Genomic DNA, 20092 nt, shown 5'->3' with positions numbered 1-20092 from the left:
GCATTTATAGAACCAATTTCATTATCAAATGAAAATCTAAAACCTTGTTTATACAAACCATGAAAAGAAATAATGTTTCTCGCCATATCCGACTAGTAACAACAATTATTCAAATCTAAATTTAACCCACTACTAAGTAATAAAGAATAAACTCCAATCTTGGTGACAAACAACACTTTTCTATTCCCCATTATTAAGTTTATCTTCCCGTGCTCCACATCCCTACTTCCTTTTAGTCCCTACAAATCAGAACAAATGTGTAATCCACAACTTGTATCAAGGACCCAAGAATTAACATGCAATGATTTATTAGATAGAATAGTGTAAATACCTGTGAAGGTTGGCTTTATCTTCCCATCCTGAATGTCCTGCAAGTATTTGGGGCAGCTTCGTTTCCAGTGCCCTTTTTCATGACAATGGAAGCACTCTGCTTCCTTTGGATTGGTAGAGGGATTAGCATAACCAGATTTGGTCCCAGTGGAAGAAGATCCATAAAGAGACTTTCCCTTGCGGCTCTTAGAAGGAGCCTTCCTCTTCTTTCCCTTCCCATGTCCAATTGCCAGAACAGGGGCAACAGCAGTAGGAGTAGGTACAACAGCCTTGCCTTTCAAATTGCTTTCTGTAGTTCTGAAGGCCTTGAAGCTTGCTCAGAGTGACTTCCTCCTTGTTCATATGATAATTCATTCTGAACTGATCATAACAAGGAGGCAAAGAATGTAGAATGATGTCAATAGGCAACTCTTCATCGAAGTTCACATTCAACTTCAGCAAGCGGTCCACAAATCTCTACATCTTTTTCAAGTGGGTCGTGATGTACTCACCATCCTTCATTTTGGTTGTGATCATGGAGGCAATGATCTCATACCTTTCCTGTCGAGCACTTTGATGGTACTTTTCCATCAAATCTTGGTGCATCTCGAAAGGCCAGAAGTCCACATAGGACTTTTGAAGCTCAGCAGTCATGGTAGCAATCATAATGCATGACACCTTTGTCGCGTCCCTCTCATGAATCTGGTATTCCTCGATTTGCTCGGGAGTAGCAGTTTGTTCATCAATCTCCTTCAGCTCTTTATTGAGGACATATTCCTTTTCCTCGTAGCGAAGGGCCATATGAATGTTTCGAATCCAATCGTTAAAGTTTGACCCATCGAATATAGTTCCCCAACCAAGTTCATGAGGGAGAATGAGCTAGAAGGGTTTGAGCCTAAATCATTGTTTGGGATATACATTTGGAAAGAAAAAGAACAAGTTTAGATTAGATAAGTGTCCTTAATATAACACCCAAATGAAATATTAAGGCTAGGACCCAAGACAATATTTTACAATATGGAAGAGGGATGCCTTAATCCAATTACAAAATATTTGAAGGTAGGCAAATGACGATTTACCAATTTTCACCATGAAAAACGAAATTGATTATTAAGTTTTAATTGGATTTAAATTCCTAGATTCTTTTGAGATTCATTGAACATTTCAATGGCATGTTTAAATCTCAATTATGTTGTGACAACCGTCAAAATTCGAGTCGGTTCTAGAATTGATAAACTTAGTTTCACGTGTAGGAACAACACATACTAGACTTTGTAACTAGATGCTAAGTTATAACCTACTAAGAACTAGGAAACAAGTAGAATCGAAGGCTAGTGTACTTAGATTTCACATTGGTATGTGAATTCTACAACTACTTAACTGTAATGACAATCCATATTCGATTCATTCTTTGACTTGAACATCTTTGCATGAATCATGTAGACACATCATGCACTTGACCTTGTGGTATAAATTAGGTCTGAGTCTCGTAGGAACTTAAGTTCAAGTTGAAAACTAGGACTAGTATACTTGATTCCTTAATTTCACTTAAATCTTGAAACCACTACATAGAATGCCAATAAACCGATAAAAATTAATTACAAACATTATTTCTAACTTGAATAAGAGTTAGGAAACACAAAAATAATTTGAAGTCTCAAAGATTCAATTTATTTTGATATTCAAAGTTTATTAAACTCCAAAACCCTAAAAGCCATAAAAACTCATATTTATAAACTTTAACCTTAAAAATTCTATAAAATTAGTTATGAACCTTATAATATTATCTTATAATAATTAAAATTTTGAAAATACATTCAAGGAAAATAAAATTTAAGTCATTAACAATTACCCTTAATTTATAAGTCGAAAATCAAGGTTTAATGAACAAAAACTTGGTTAGGGTGTATATTTTATAAAAAGTTTGAAATTTTTATAAAAGAATTGAATTTTTTATAAAATTAAAAGAGAGAGAGGGCATTATACCATCAAAAGTCGGTCACCCTCTCTCATCCTTCAATATTTGCCTTCCTAAAACATTTACACAAACCTTACATCCCTTCTCCCTCATTCTCTCTCATTTTTCCAACACCTCCACTTCATTTTCTCTCTATTTTCTCTTCCTCTCTCCATCAACCACGAAATTCTCCAGAAAATGGGTCCAAGAACACACCTTGAACTCTAAATCGTCATCATCTTGAGGTGTTCTTGAAGATAAAATTGATTTCTACTTCACTATTCCTTCAAGTTTTACTTGTTTTTCTTGGATTTTCTCCATCTTCTACTCCATTCTATTGTAAAATCATGAACACTTGCACCTACTCACAGTTTTGATGATGATGGTGGTAGGATTTCACCCAAAAACAACATGCATGTTGTAGATGGTGAAGTCCCATGACCTAAACCAAAGTCAAAATCAAGGTAATGCACTTTTCTACACGTTTTGGTGGAAAAACACCACATGCACCCTAAGTTTTCTTTCAAAAATGATTTTTGAACATTTCAAACACATGAATGGCCTTCAAACCAACATGCATGTGATGATCTTCAAGCTTAGATGCTAGATGATCAAAGTTTATTGTTAAAAGCTTTCAAATATGTTCATAAAAGATTTATTCCAAAATACATATCTCAAAACTTTTTTTTTGTTCAAATACTTTTTTTCCCAAAATCCAAACAACAAAATAAGATGATCTATAAATTTTCATAAAATAATTCATTTTTCTCGAATTATTATAATTATTGCAAGAAAATAGGGCAATAATTCATATAACATACTTTCTGAGGTCCATAAATACAGAATAAATTCATGAATGACCCCACAGAGAATAAACATCTCTCATGAAGTTTCATCAATTTTTGTTACAGTTTTCTATGATTTTTAATTTCCTTTATGATTAAATCAAATAAATCATAAAACTAAGTTCCAAGATATTAAAAGAGCATTTAATAATTTTCACTTATTCTAGGCAATATTTAATACTTAGAAAATATTTTGAGGATTTTTCATAATGTATTTATATTTTTCCACGATTTTTGAGTATATAATGGACTAAAATCGGGAAAATAGTTTTATTCATCCAAAATTCATGCAAACTTATCAGAACATCTTATATTACATTAGGATGCTATATAAGCAGTTAAATGATTTTTATCTTCTATATTCTTTTTTAATTCTATTTTCCTAAGATTAAACATTCATAAATCAAAAAATCATACTCCACTATTTACAAATGACTCTTATATTTTTCCTATATTATATACAACATTAGATAATTTTACAAAAAATTCTAGGAATTATCCTAACAATTTACTATTTATTTTAGTTTTATTTATTAAATACACATAAAATATGAAAATCAGACTCCTCTATATGAAAATCACCTTTGGCATTTTTCCCAGATGATATATGTTTAATAAAAGTATAACACTAAGTTTGGGAAATTTTACATGCTGTTTTCTAATTATCTTCATTTTTGCTAAAATAAAAACACAAAAATCATAAAATCGGGTTATTCTATTTGAAAACCAATTTTGGTATTTTCCCCAGATTATGTACACTATATATGAAGTTTACAAAAAGATTGGTAATTTTTCTTAATTCGTTAATAATCATTCACGAATTAATGCTTATTTAAGTGAAGAAAATATCTAAACTGTTTGGAAACCAAATTTTATATTTTTCTTAGCTTTTATATATGTAATAACACTAGTACAAAAGGGTTGAGAAATTTTTGAAACTGTTTTCTATTTATCTCTTTTTTGATAAAATAAATACACAAAAATTCGAAAAATCATGCTAAACTGTTTGAAAACCAGTTTTTATATTTTTCCAGATTGAATATGTTTTATATCAGTGATGTACAAAGTTTGGAAAATTTTCTTAACTGATTGCTATTTTTTATGAATTTTTCTCTATTTAGATATTTAAATATAAGAAAAATGGCTATACATACCTATAATCCATGAAAATTTATCTGGAAGTCTTTTAATACAGTTAAAACCAAAATATGAAGTTTGGTAGTTTTTATTAACTGTTTAGTATTTGTCCATGATTTTATGATTATTCAATGAATTAAAATGGTGAAGAATAGTTAGACAAATCAAAAATTCAAGAAAAATAGCAACCAGTTAAGAAAATTCTCCAAACATCTTTGACTTCAGTTGAAACTGAAATAAAAAGTTTGGGAAATTTTAGAACTAAAATGATTTAGTTTTTAAATAGTTAATCACTGAAAAACCTCTTAAAATGTTAAATTTTAACATTTCAATAATGGGAAATTCCACTTGAATTTTTTATACAACAAATTGATTCATAGAAATCTAAATTTCACAGAAAAATGTTTTATACTGAACAATGTTAAATTTTGACACAGTATTGGCATAATTCTATTGTAGTAGTAAGTATACTAGTGTTAGTTTTCGATTAGAGACTCACTGGCGTATACCATTATTGTAGCAATCGGTAGTGGTACAAGTGGAAGTAGTTCAAGGCACCATTTGCATCATCTCAATGCATTGTGAGTATTCACGACTCCCCTTATTTTTGGTTTTCATGTTTTGGGGTGGAAAAGCATGTCCAAAAAACTATTTATTGTTCGTTGTATCTAAATTGATTTGTATCAAACTTGATTGCTATATTTTTCTATATATGTCTATGCAACTTGAAACATGAGGCCTTATCGTCTTAAGTCCCTTCCCTTACACTTTACTCCAACCATTAACTCTTTGAGCCAATGGTCGTTATGGATAGTGCTATTAGGAATTGACAACTCCTCACTAGCCCGATTGCTTGAGTGCATGATACCATATTAATCTAGGGAATGATAAGCATATATCTTTATAGGGCATCAATCATAGGCTTGGTTGTGAAGTCATTGTTTTCTCATATACATACAAACTTGTTACTTATTATAGCAATAAACTTTGTTTCTCACTATAGCAATGAACTTTTATTACTCGAAACTTATATACTTGTTTTAGCAATAAAATTGTTTGCTCCTTGTAACAATGAACTCGTTTACTCATTATAGTAATGAAACATGTTTACTCGTTTTAACAACAAACTTTATTTTCTATGAGAATATGAATGTTGTAACTCACTTGGGCAACGTACTTTATTTCTCATGATGACAACAAACTTTGTTTATGCAAACTTATTTACTCATTTGTAATATATTTTCGTTTATGGAAACTTTTATCAAAACTTTGATTTCGATTCATGAAACCAATATTATTTTTAAATATGTGAGTACTCATCAACTATTTTTATAGTTGACGCTCGTTTTACATGTTTTTTTAGGAATCATCTAGTAAGAGGCACGTAGAGACACAACACTTGTAGGAGCATTTGCATGTGTTGTCTTTTAAATACATTGTAATTTATTTTAAAAAGTTGTTCAAATTCATTGTAAATTGAAATTATTTTTAATACTATGGTTGGTGTTGTCTTTTAACTTTTGCTATGAGACCCTTTGTACTGTCGCACCCCGTGTTTCCTCTTTAGCGGGGTGTGACATACGCCCTTCAAGTTTGTGTCTGGGATGCCGAGGATCACAAACAAGGTGTGAATAACCATGCAAACGTGCTTGGTACTCTTGATTGCTATATTTTTCTATATATGTCTTTGCAACTTGAAACATGAGGCCTTATCGTCTTAAGTCCCTTCCCTTACACTTTACTCCAACGATTAACTCTTTGAGCCAATGGTCGTTATGGATAGCGCTATTAGGAATTGACAACTCCTCACTATCCCGATTGCTTGAGTGCATGATACCATATTAATCTAGGGAATGATAAGCATATATCTTTATAGGGCATCAATCATAGGCTTGGTTGTGAAGTCATTGTTTTCTCATATACATACAAACTTGTTACTTATTATAGCAATAAACTTTGTTTCTCACTATAGCAATGAACTTTTATTACTCGAAACTTATATACTTGTTTTAGCAATAAAATTGTTTGCTCCTAGTAACAATGAACTCGTTTACTCATTATAGTAATGAAACATGTTTACTCGTTTTAACAACAAACTTTATTTTCCATGAGAATATGAATGTTGCAACTCACTTGGGCAACATACTTTATTTCACATGATGACAACAAGCTTTGTTTATGCAAACTTATTTACTCATTTGTAATATATTTTCGTTTATGGAAACTTTTATGAAAACTTTGATTTCGATTCATGAAACCAATATTATTTTTAAATCTGTGAGTACTCATCAACTATTTTTATAGTTGACGCTCGTTTTACATGTTTTTTTAGGAATCATCTAGTAAGAGGCACGTAGAGACACAACACTTGTAGGAGCATTTGCATGTGTTGTCTTTTAAATACATTGTAATTTATTTTAAAAAGTTGTTCAAATTCATTGTAAATTGAAATTATTTTTAATACTATGGTTGGTGTTGTCTTTTAACTTTCGCTATGAGACCCTTTGTACTGTCGCACCCTGTGTTTCCTCTTTAGCGGGGTGTGACATATGCCCTTCAAGTTTGTGTCTGGGATGCCGAGGATCACAAACAATGTGTGAATAACCATACAAATGTGCTTGGTACTCTTAATGTTACAAATCACCTAATCAATGTGTCGGTTATCCACACACGCTCCTTTGATCTATGATTAATATCAAGCTACCCTTTGCCACCCTTTCTAGTCCCAAATTAGTGTGTCGGTTAACCACACACGCTCCACTAACGACTCAGCAAGGTGCAAAGTGCAATTTCATGGAATAGCACCATTTTCACCTTTTTCCTAAAGTAACTAAGATTGGGAATTTAATAAAACATTTAGTTACATTATAATAATCATTATACTTTTAACGAGAATTAATGTCCTATCCTACCCGTTCGGCTAACGACCCTCCACCAGTCAAGGAAACGGTGGGTGAGAGTGGACATCCATTAAACCACCATTTTATAGGCAGTAACCTTATACCCCCCCTTATAGACCGAGCTCGTGAATGAGGCCTACTAAAGGTAAGACTGACTTGTTTTATGCATATATTAAACTTATAATATTATAATAGTATAAGGGTTGAATTTTAAACTGTTAAAATTCTAAGGTTTGGAATTAAATATTTCATAAGTGAGAATTTACAAATTCCAAAACTTCATGGCAAGTTTTGTAACTCTTCAAAACTTTTGGTTTCCATAACTTATGAAAACTTATGAGTTTTAAGGTTCATGAATGAGACTTTTCATATAACTTGAGGACAAGTTACAAAACTCACTTCAAAAACAATTTTAGATCAATTTTAAGTAACAACTTTATCATATAATTTACTATTGATCTAATCTAACTCAAATAGCAAGGCAATTCATATCAAATAATACAAATAATTATCTTATTATCTTAAAATTTGAAAATTGTCCTTTAACTGGATGTGGATCATCATTACCAAATCAGAAAATACAATTTTTATGAGACAAAATAGTTTGTGGTAATCATCCTAATCTAATTCTGGCCAAAAACTCGAAATTCTGCACACAGAAGGTTATACTCGATGAGTGCATGAACTGGACTCGTCGAGATGCCCTTTGAGTGAGTGAACTCGTCGAGTTAGATCATGGACTCGGCGAGTTCATCAGTCAGATGCCAGAAAATTGATTTTTCAGCTTTGAAAAATAATCAAGTAACATTATAACAGAAAACAATCCTAGGCTCTGATACCACTGATGGGTTTTAAGCACTATAACACTCCTATGGTGCACATGCAACCCTAGATACTTTGATCTAACTGTTCTCTAATTATACATGCAATTTCAAATTTTCCAAAGCATACATCCTAACTAGCATACAATAGAGGATATACAACATAAAAATAAGGTTAGATGAATACCTCCTGATGTTGTTTGTAGTTCTTGGCCTTAGAAAGCTTTAGCAGCTCAAGTGTGATGCTTCTAATGTGTCACAAACACCAAATGTAAGAGGAGGCTTGAGATAATAGGCTATTAAGCTCAAAAATTGGTTATCACTCTCTTGGAATGCATGAGCACCAGTTTTAGGGGCTAGGGGGTTGCTTTTATAGTGTGGCAAAGACTAGGGTTTCATCCATGCAAACCCTAATGCAAAATGACCCTTCATATTTCTTAGGCTCCATGGGTTAAACCTTCTATCCCATCCTAATCAACCATGGATCATTAGCCCACACTACAATAATCATTGATTTACTTAATCAGTCCCCGTATATTTAATCAGACTCTTTTGATCACTAAATTAATTCCAAATTAATTTTTGATCAATACTAATTAAATAATATGATTTCTCAATTAATATATTATATTTATAATATATTAATAAATCACAAATAACATCTTTCTCAAAAGTCCATCCTTTCAATTTGCACTGGTGAAGGCAGCCCAAAAGGACCATGCTACTATCGGGTCAAGTACATACCAATTATAGTTATGGGCTGAGACACCGAATCCGACATAACTACCTCTTATATTTATGGATTCGGACCTCCTAGGCACCCATCAATCTTTCTACAAGACAAGGACATAGGATTGCAAGATCGTCGAATCGGGATGTGTAAGCTAAAATGTCTGTTCCATTCGTGGTTGAACTTTATAGTTCTTGGTCCAATTTTGCAACCTTATCTCTAGGGTGGTATTTTTCAATGAGTATCAGTTTTATTTCTCCCCAAGTTGTGTAACAGTTGCGACTTTTGCAGCAAATCGTTATTTACATAAAACATCAACATCGAATATAATAGACTTAATATGTTATATATCAATATGTAATAAAAATATAAAGTTTGTATTAAGAAAAATAGGGAAAACCAACTAAATCATCCATAAGTAATAAAACACAGTGCACCAAAACATATATATATATATATATATATATATATATATATATATATATATATATATATATATATATAATGTATGTATCGTCCCAATCCTGAACATTTAAATTTTGTAGAAATCTAAATTCATATGAAGGAGATATGTCGTTTATAAGATATAAAAATCTACCACGTAATTAAAATTTATTAACGGAAAAAAACTACGAAGACAATGGTTGACTTTTAGGTAAAGTCACCAAAAGGAAAGTCGTAGTACCCTTTAAGATAGAAATTTTGGTAAACGAAACGTCAAAATCAGAGTCCGCGTGAGAGAGTTATGTTTTTGGGTAAATTACACCAATAGTCCCTCGTGCAGGTGCCAAAAAGCATGTTTAGTCCCTATTTTCAAAAATTAACTTGGCCCGTCCCTTATATCGTAAAAAGGTACATATTTCGTCCCTCGTTACTTTAAATTTACATGCTTCGTCCCTTGTGAGAATTGGAATGACTAAAATGCCCTTTATAATTTATTTTCATTTATTTTTAATATTTATTATTAATTTATTAAACTTAATATCTATATATCTATCTTTTTGTTTTGTTGAAGAAGACTTAAGCACCACCACCACCACTTGACTGCACAAACACCACCGGAATGCACAACCACCACTAAAATCTCCACAACCATCACCAGAATGCACAACCAACCACCACTTGTTCCCCGGAAAAATAACCACAAAACCACCACCTCCTTCACCATCGCCACCCTCCTGTACAACAACCAATAACCACCCCCCTTTGAACACTACATGTCACCGCTCCATCATCATTACCGTCGGAGGATATAGCCTTTTTCTGGAGTGCAGATCTAAACGGTAAGGTAGAAGCTTAGGGAGTGCTGCAGTATCAATACCCTCTTGCCGGAAAAACGGGAGGCGGCTAGGGGTTTGGTGCAGCGATGGACCACCCACATTTTCCGGTGCAACCGCCTCAAATACCCCCTTCTTCATTCCCCTCCAATAGTGAAACCTTATTCTATCTTCTCAGTTCGAACGACAACTACTGATCGAGAATCGGAAACCAGATCTGCTACCCTATCGTCGGGAATAAGGATGATGACGTAGATGAAGATGAAGGGTGTTGGCAGTTCGTTCTATCTTCTCAGTTCGTTCTTCTTTTTCTGTTCAATGAGGATGATGACGCAGATGAAGGGTGTTGGCAGGAGTGTATTTGAATGGTGGTGTACAGACGATGAATGATGGCGGCGATGGTTGCTCTGATGATTTCCTTGCTCCTATGGTGGCTGAGATAGAGTTTGTGAGATGCATAGAAAGAAATGGATGAGATGTGTGGTCGTCGGTTGGGTTGCAGAAGAGAGAAGACGGTGGATGAATAGATTTCGTCGGTGGCTGCTTCATGGTTGTTGGCGGCTTCATGGTTGCAGTTTGTCGATAGTTAGAGGAAAAGGGGAAAACGAGTACGGGGAAAGAAAAAAAAAAGGGGGGGGGGTGAAGATACGTTTTTTTCTTTTTTTCTTTTTAATGTAAAAATAAAAAAACAATAAAAGAAAATTATAAAAGAAATTGTTAAGGGTAAAATAGTCTTTTTATGTCTGGAGGGACTAAGCGTGTAACAAAAAACAAATCTAGGGACCGTCCGAGTTAATTTTTGAAAATAGGGACCAAACGTGCTTTTGGACACATGCACAAGGGACTAATGGTGTAATTTATCCTATGTTTTTTTGCAAAATCATTAAATCATTTAAAAATAATGGCTAAAAATAAAATTTGGAATTAGCCAATACAACCTAAAGAAAAGTTGTAGTCTCCGTTGAGCGCTACACGTGGATATAAAGAACGTCAAAAACAGAGATTGTATGAAGAAGTTACGAATTTTTGATGTTTTGTGAAAAGCGTTTGGCACATGAGGATTGCACGTCGCACACATGCTTCTAGAAGTGGGTATGTAGCACCAATAAGAAATAGATACGCGGCAGAGGGATACTAGAACCATGACTAGAGTACACAGTGTGCCCTTCCCCATGCGCGGGGCGCATACGAAGATTTTACCTATAAAAGGCCGCCTGCACTTCATTCTTTTCCTCACACTCAAATCTTCATCTTCCTCTCGTTTTACTCTCAGAAAATACACCTAAACTATTTAGAAAACGTTTTTTTATATATTTTAGATATATATTTAAGTTAGGAGTATTATACTCTCGAGTCCGGTCGATCCCGAGGTGATCTTCGAGTCCCGAGTCCTGATTCTACCCTACATCAGCGGTATCATGCTTAAAGGTGAATTTCACGGCCCCTTTTCCATCGTTTTATAAAATATAGGGAGGGGCAATACATCTTATAAAACTACTTTATCGATTTTTACAAAATATTATCATTTGTAATATATTAGTAGTTTACGCAATAAATACGTTGAGATAATATGTCGGTAAAAACCCTTCATAGTCTTAAGCAATGATATTATATCTAATCGTTATGCTACCCGTTATACTAGGAAAGAATTATACATGGTTGTTATGTTGGCCGTTTTCCTAGGATAACATAATACCTAGAAGTAATGTTCACCAAGTTTTAGGATAGGCATTCTACTTAGCTGTTACATTATAAATTAGTTAATTATATATATATATATATATATATATATATATATATATATATATATATATATATATATATATATATATAAAGTGATAATTATGGAAGAAAACGTAATGATAGACAATGTATTTAACTGTACCATAACTTATCAATGATGGCAAAGCAAAGATAACTGTTATATATATATATATATATATATATATATATATATATATATATATATATATATATATATATATATATATATATATATATTACTCTGGATAGGTAACTCTCCCTTCTTGGAATTTTCCATGTTAGAACGCTTTAACACTTTATCTAAATAGGTGTTTTGACTAAGTCCAATTAGTCTTCTACTCCTATTTCTCAAAATCCTTATTCCCTGAATATAAGCAGCCTCTCCCAGATCCTTCATAGGAAAACATTTTCCAAGCCAAGACTTAACCTTTTGCAAAGTTGGAACGTCGTTTCTTATGAGCAGTATGTCATCGACATATAATACTAGGAAGGTGACTATACTCCCACTAGCTTGGGCATATACACAAGATTTATCCTCACTTCTAGAGAAGCCAAACTCTTTAAATTTCCCGTCAAAGCAAAGATTCCATCTGGGAGAAGCCTGTTTCAATCCATAGATTAATTTCTCAAGCTTACACGCTCTAATGGGGTACTTAGCATCCACAAAACCATCCGGATGATTCATGTAAACATCCTTAGCCAACTTTCGATTAGGGAAAGCTGTTTTGACATCCATCTGCCAAATTACATAATCCTGAAACGAAACTATGGCTAGCATAACCCTAGTAGATTTAATCTTAGCCACTGGTGAAAAGGTCTTATCATAGTCAACCCCTTGGGGTTTGAGTAAAGCCCTTCGCAATCAGTCGAGTCTTGAAGGTGTGTACATTTCCATCCATGTTGGTCTTCTTCTTGAAGATCCATTTGTACCCAACTGTCTTACGACCTGGTACATTGTCAACCAAATTCCAAACTTAGTTGTCATATATAGACTTGATCTCGCTGTCCATTGCCTCTTTCCACTTGGGAGACTCAGGGCCCACCATGGCTTCCTTGTAGTTAGAAGGCTCATCCAAATTTACCAGTGTACTATCACTAATAAACGTATCACCATCTATAGTAATATGGAAACCATGAATTTCTTCGTCTAGTTGACTACTAGTGTTACAGGTTCCTTCATCGCTTGACTCTTGAAATTCTTCAAGATCAATTGCACTCCCATTGTCCATTTTGCATATGATATCTCTCTCGCGAAAGACTCCCCTTCGTGCTACGAAGACCACCTTCTCACTAGGTCTGTAGAACAAGTATCCAAAGGAATTTTTTGGGTAGCCGATGAAAATACATCTCTCATTACGAGGTTCAATCTTGTCGTGAGTCTCTCATCTAACAAAAGCTACACAACACGAAACCTTGATAACTTCCAACGAGGGAACCTTCTCTGTCCACATTGTTGGGTTTTATTTAAAATTTAGTTTCAAAAACTACAAATAACGGAAAACGGAAGACTTGAGTTTTATAAATAACAGAAACATTTTATCACCCACCAAGGATCATCTTGCATGTAAAAGAAAGATTAAAACACAACCATAGAAGGAGGAAGAGGTAACTACCTTTGAAGCACTTTGAGTCCTCTAGGGGAGGCTTGGAAGTTAATGGAGTGAGGATGAACCCTTAAGACAACTTGATGTAATGCTAGTTACAACTCTTAAGCTTTAATGTCAAACCAAGATTATGACTTAAAGAAAGGATGCAAGCAACAAATATCTTCAAAGTGCAAGACTTGAGAGAATATGGAGAGAGGAGGAGAAGCTCATGGCTTTTGTAAGGAAGGGATGAACCAAAATGAATCTACTCTCTACTATTTATAGTAGAATATTAATCCAAGAGTGCTTAAGCATTAAGTACTTTAGAAAACATTGTCCCCTAGCATGCACCATACCTTGAATACTTTTGATTAAACAAATAAGAAAGCCATGCTTCTTCCTTTCCCCATACATGGTCGGCCATGCTTATAAAAAAGAGAAGATTGAGTTTATATTTTATAAACTCAAAGTTTATAAGATATAAACTTTGTCTTTTTTCTAAAAGACAAAAGGCTTACCGAGTCCAAAATGTTGTACATGACTTATTAATCCATATATTATGAAATAATGTGTTACTTGTATTGTCAAATAATTATTTCCTTGAAATAAATATTTTCGCAATTTATTATAAGAGCTTATGAATTTTTATTAAAATCAATTTCTAATAAATAATCATTTGTATCAAGTTCGTGTTAGTGTGACCCTTAGGGTCATATGTTATTTAGCAATATCATTTTAATATGACTCTTAAGCGTACTATATCTTTCAATCTCCCACTTACACAAGACTCATATCAAATTGATATATAGTGGTGAACGTCTAGCAACATTTCACTGCCCCCAACAACATATGGCATAGTGCCATTCCATCAACGCCCAATTCCCCAAAAGCCTCAAGGCTACAATTGTTGAGTAAGGTAAGTTTATCACTTATCCCTTTGCTACAGACATCATGTTGAACATGAGATATGGATCGGATTCAATCTCATATAAGTGTTCAACTTTACATCAGGCCTTAGATGTCTAGCTCTCAATAAATAAGAGGAAAAAATCCCATCTTGACTACATACGCCTCTTGCATCGTTTACATCACGCCTGATAATAGCTTTTATAACTGCCTGATAAAAGAACAACTTCTGACTACATCAAAGCATAACGTTCCCCACACTCAAGTCTCATATATGTATCTCGGGTGCTAAGGATATACAGATATTACCTTTTATCAAGTGTCATTGATGACAACGATCCATGAAGTGATCTTGAATGGGTCACTCCAATAGTTACTCTCTAGTAAGTACCTATGAAACTGGTTACAACGCTTTGTCTACCATCCCATTTCATATTAGTCTTATTTCATTATTGCTCTCACCATAATAACTGACTATCGAGTTTTAGAGTGAATAAATTTACTCAATGATTAAACATGTTAATAAGGAACACAACAAATATTTGATGAAAAGATCATATACCATATATATATATATATATATATATATATATATATATATATATATATATATATATATCATAGTCATTACAATAGATGATGTTATATAATGTTCTAATATTCAATACTAATACATAGATCAAATCCACTCACTAGAATAGTGAAGTCCTATTCGTCGAGCATATCCTTCAAATTTTTCTTGAAGAAGACGCTTCGTGAAAGGGTCCGCCAAATTTTGATCGGTGTGAACTTTGCGAATACTAATTTCAACTAATTCAACTTTATACCATATGAAGTTGAATCTGCGGCTAATATGCTTGGACTTCTGGTGTGATCGGGGTTCTTTTGCCAAAGAAATAGCACCCTCATTGTCACATAAAACGGGTAGGGGGTCCTCAATGGTAGGGACTACCCCTAGACCCCCAATGAATTTCTTCATCCAAGCAGCCTCTTGTGCAGCCTCAAAAGTAGCAATGTATTCTGACTCTGTAGTGGATTGTGCAGCAACACTTTGCTTGGAGTTTTTCCAAGACTCAGCACCCCCACTGATAATGAACACATATCTTCATTGCGATTTGCAATCATCTCGATCAGTTTTTGAAGGAAGCATCAGTGTAGCACTTTACACTTAAGCTATCTTCCACGCCTTCATAGACGAGGAACAAATCCGTAGTTCTTCATAAGTACTTTAGAATGTTCTTCACAGCTCTCCAATGACTCTCTTCTGGATTTTGTAGGAACTTGGTCACCATGATCACAGCATAAGCAAGATCAGGTTTGGTACAATTCATGGCATACATGATGCATCCGATTGCAGAAGCATATGGAATATCTTTCATCTTGTCTAGCTCAGCCTTTGTGCTAGGACATTGAGATGAACTTAGTACAGTGCCATGTGTCATGGGTACAAATGCTCTCTTAGATTTTTCCATATTGAAATGTTTCAATACTTTCTCAATATATATACCTTGGCTTAGACCTATTAATCGTTTTGATCTATCTCTATAGATTTTGATTCCAAGAATGTATTGTGCCTCACCTAGGTCCTTCATTGAGAAACACTTTCCAAGCTAAGTCTTTACACCTTGTAAAGTTGGAATGTGATTTCCCATGATTAATATGTCATCCACATATAGGACCAAGAATGTCACCGAGCTCCCACTAGTTTTCATGTAAACACAAGATTCATCTTAATTTCTAATAAAACCATACTTTGTGATTTCATCATCGAAACGATGATTCCAGTTACGAGATGCTTGCTTTAACACATAAATGCATCTCTTGAGCTTACACACTTTATTAGGATGCTTTTGGTCGACAAAACCTTCAGGCTGAACCATGTAGACATCTTCTTCCAAGTGCCTATTTAGAAAAGCGGTTTTGACATCCATTTTCCATATCTCATAGTCATAACATGCAGCTATGGAAAGTATTATATTAATTGATTTAATCATAGCGACCGGTGAAAAGGTTTCATCATAATCAACCCTATGAGTTTGAGTTAATATTTTCGCAACCAATATTGCTTTTAATGTGTGTAAGTTGCCATCCATGTCAGTCTTCTTCTTGGAGACCCACTTGCTTCCAAGAGTCATGCTATTGGGAGGAAGATCAACCAAGTCCCAGACTTGATTTTCTCCGATGGATTGCATCTCAGTGTTCATGGCTTCAAGCCATTTTTCAGATTCGGGATATGACATTGCATATCGGTAGCTGGCCGTGTCATCAGCATTCTTCATTACGAAGCATTCGTCAATGAGGAATACATATCTCTCAGGTTCATGACGAGTTCTACCGGATCTACGAACGTCTTGTGTTTCAGTATGTTGAAGGACAATGATCTCTTCATCTTCAACAACCTCTTGTTTAGTACTAGTGCTAACTAATGATGCATCGGGTTGAGGTTCTTGATCTTCTTCAAGTTCCACATGCCTCCCACTAGCCTCACCCATTAGAAACTTGCTTTCTAAGAACTCAGCTTTTCGTTAAATAAAGATTGTATTCTCACTAGGGATGGAGAAGTAATATCCTAAACAATCTTTAGGATATCCTACAAAGACGCATTTGGTAGATCTAGGCCAAGTTTACTGGAAGTCTCTTGTCTAACATAAGCTTCACATCCGCAAACTTTCATATATGACAAGGATGGAGGTTTTCAATAACACATCTCATAAGGTGTTTTCTCTACCTTCTTAGTTGGGGCCATATTCAAGATACGGGCTACGGCTGAGTAAAGCATAAGTCCAAAATGGTAAAGGAAGGGTACTTCGACTCATTATAGATTGAACCATATCGAGTAAGGTCCGATTTCTCCTTTCAAAAACACCATTAAGCTGTGGTGTTCTAGGTGGAGTGAGTTGTGATATAATCCCACGACTACTTAGATGGTCTTGGAACTCTTGGCTCAAGTACTCGCCTCCTCTATCCGAACGAAGGATTTTGATTATTTTGTCCAATTTATTTTCAAATTCACTTTGAAAAAATTTAAACTTTTCAAATGCTTCATGTTTATGTTTCATCAAATACACATAACGAAAACAACTGAAGTCATCGTCGAAGGTGATATAATATATCTCACCATATCTAGACATTGTTTTGAAAGGTCCACATACATTAGTGTGTACGATGCCTAATAAAACACTTCCCCTTTCACTTGTTCCAAATAAAGAGGATTTTTTCATCTTTCCACATAAACAAGATTCACATATGTCAAATGATTCAATGTCATTTTCCCCCCAAAGTCCACTCTTTTGGAGTTGGGTTATGCGCTTCTTATTTATATGTCCAAGGCGACAATGCCATAGATATGTTTGGTTCAAATTTGGTTTGAGCCTTTTGGTGTTAACATTATAAAGGGACTTATTTTTTGAGGTGTCATCTAGGTTTATTCATAAATTCCATTTATTGGTCTAGCCTCAAAATAGAAGATTCCTTTCAAGAATGAGTGAATATTATCATCAACAAACTTGAAATCATAACTAGATTTTCTCAAACATGAAACTGAAATGATATTTATAGTAATAGAAGTAATTAAACACACATTGTCTAATGTCAAGTACAGACCAGATGGTTAACATAAATCAAAATGACCTAAAGCTTGGACCGCAACATGTGCTCCATTGCTGACATGTAATGTCATCCCGTCTTCTTTAATTTCCTTACTCTTTCTGAACCCCTGCAACGAGTTACAAATATGATTTCCATAACCAGTATCTAATACCCAAGTGTTAGATGAGCAAGGTACTTAGGACAATTCCTTTTCCAATGCCCGAAAAATCCGCACTCAAAGCATGTGTCATCTTTGGAAACCTTTTCCTTCTTCTTGGGTGGTGGGTTTTGGGGAGCTTTTCTTCCCTTTTCCCTTGCCAGCTTGTGGCTTTCCCGTGAAATTCTTGCATTTGTTCTTTTTGACCTTTCCTTCCCTAATCATGAGCACTTGGGAAGTTTTACTTGGGATAATCTTTTCTATAGTTTTTAGCATCCAGTGCAACTCGGAGATCGGTTTCTCCCACCCATTCATGTTATAGTTCATGATGAAAGCATTGTAAGACTTTGGCAAAGAGTTCAGAATGATATCTGTAGCCAAGTCTTGTGGATATGGAGAGATCAATCTCTCCAATTGATCCATGTAACTTTTCATCTTGAGAACATGTGTGCTCACATTCCCACTCTCCTCCATTTTCATGGCATGGAGTGCTCTCATAGTGTCAAACCTTTTGGTTCAACCTTGTTTACCAAACATCTCTTTGAGATGTTCAATCATATCAAAGGCAGTGTAGTGTTCCAGATCCTGTTGAAGATTAGGAACCATAGAGGCAAGCATAAGACATGAAACATCAAGTGAATCATCTATATGGTTTAGCCATGCATCATGTGCAGCCTTTGGGAGAGCAGGTGGTTCATCAGGGGGTTTTTTTCAAGGACATAGTCTTTCTTTTCTTGTTTCAAAACGATTCTTAAATTTTCATGCCAATCTAAAAAGTTGGAGTGGTTGAGTTTTTCTTTGTCAAGAATTGACTGAATGTTCATTGGGTGGTGTGTTACAGTAGTTGTTGGAGCCATCTACAATAGTTTAACAAAGTTTTCATTTAGTATTTAATTCTTTAAATAATAATACCCTGTTGTTTCCAAAAATATTATTTATTTAAAGTCTAGGATCCAAGTTAAAAAACAAATAAATGGTTAGGTATCCTTTATCCCATTTACTCAATTCTAACAAGGTAAATAACTTATATTAATTACACCATTTGTAATTCCTAGATGTATGAGACCCTTAACAATCCATTTGTTAATTTGACATGTTTGGTCTCATCTATGCCTTGGAATACTCTTGCTTAGGTGACCTTTATCAAAAGAGGTTTCTAATAAATTCATCCAATTAGAGAAACTTGTATAATTGGCCTATATCTTGGTTGTAGAAATCGCAAAAATACTTTGGTCATCAAAAGATAATACTAACGGTTAGGTATCCTTTATCCCACTAACATTATACAAGTGATGTGCAAATGTTTCTAAAGTTTGATGACACAGAATTGTATTTTGAAAAAAATGGATTTGTATGTTTTATTATTTTATTTAAAACATGTGATATCATGACAATTGCATGCATCCAATATGTCATGGTATCAATTTTCAAAAAAATCACTTTTAAGGTTCTTATAAAAAAAACATGTTTTTTATATTTCGGCTTGGTTCAATTTTAAAATTAATACCAAGTATTAAGTTTGTACATGAGCCATTTTGAACCTTTTAATATTGTTTAATAAAACTTCCTTTTATTAAGTAATACTTTGGAGTTTGAATAAGTTATAAAAACATGATTTTTACACTTATAATTCAATATTTCAAAATTTTCCGTAATTAACAAATTTATAAACTCGGGTTTTTTTTTAATTTTATGGCTAGAATATGTTACATCCAATGTCCATATTTTATATTTTGAAATCCAAACTCCATTTGATGTTTCTTTTGTCCAAAAATAGTTTAGGTTTGTGAAAACCTAATTATCAACCACACAAAACATTTACTTGAAAAATAAAAAACACAAGCATGCATTTGGCATTAAAAAGCCTTAAACCATATAACACTTTTTTGTGCGAACACAAAAGTGTTAAGTCCTTCCTAAGGGACGAAGGGACCAAATATTACAACTTGTTTTTCATGTGATCTTCAAGCTCCCACTTGCAATGAGAACCAACTTTGTTGCAATTTTATAAAACTTTACAAAAGTTATGAACTTTTATAAAATCTTTGTAAAATCGTGGGTCTCCATGGTTCTTCAAGAAATGGCATCCATATTCATCTTGTTACATTTTTTCAT

General features: G+C 33.9%; 1 protein-coding gene across 1 annotated transcript; it reads right to left on the bottom strand.

The window, feature by feature from the left end:
• Window positions 1-18067: 18067 nt before the first annotated feature.
• On the bottom strand, window positions 18068-18475 carry LOC145164733 (uncharacterized). The gene has a single exon (XM_079083426.1). It carries the CDS (start codon window positions 18473-18475, stop codon window positions 18068-18070), a length of 408 nt encoding a protein of 135 aa, XP_078939552.1.
• Window positions 18476-20092: the final 1617 nt, after the last annotated feature.

Source organism: Lactuca virosa, chromosome 3, assembly GCF_052849685.1.
Source record: "Lactuca virosa cultivar CGN04683 chromosome 3, Lactuca_virosa_CGN04683_v6, whole genome shotgun sequence".
In the NCBI taxonomy this organism is placed as follows: domain Eukaryota; kingdom Viridiplantae; phylum Streptophyta; class Magnoliopsida; order Asterales; family Asteraceae; genus Lactuca; species Lactuca virosa.
Note: the sequence above shows the minus strand (reverse complement) of the source record. Positions and strands in the feature narration are given on the sequence as shown.

What these genes read in the sequence shown, in the direction of transcription:
- LOC145164733 (XM_079083426.1), bottom strand. Translation starts at nt 18,475, where the DNA reads ATGAGAGCACTCCATGCCATGAAAATGGAGGAGAGTGGGAATGTGAGC.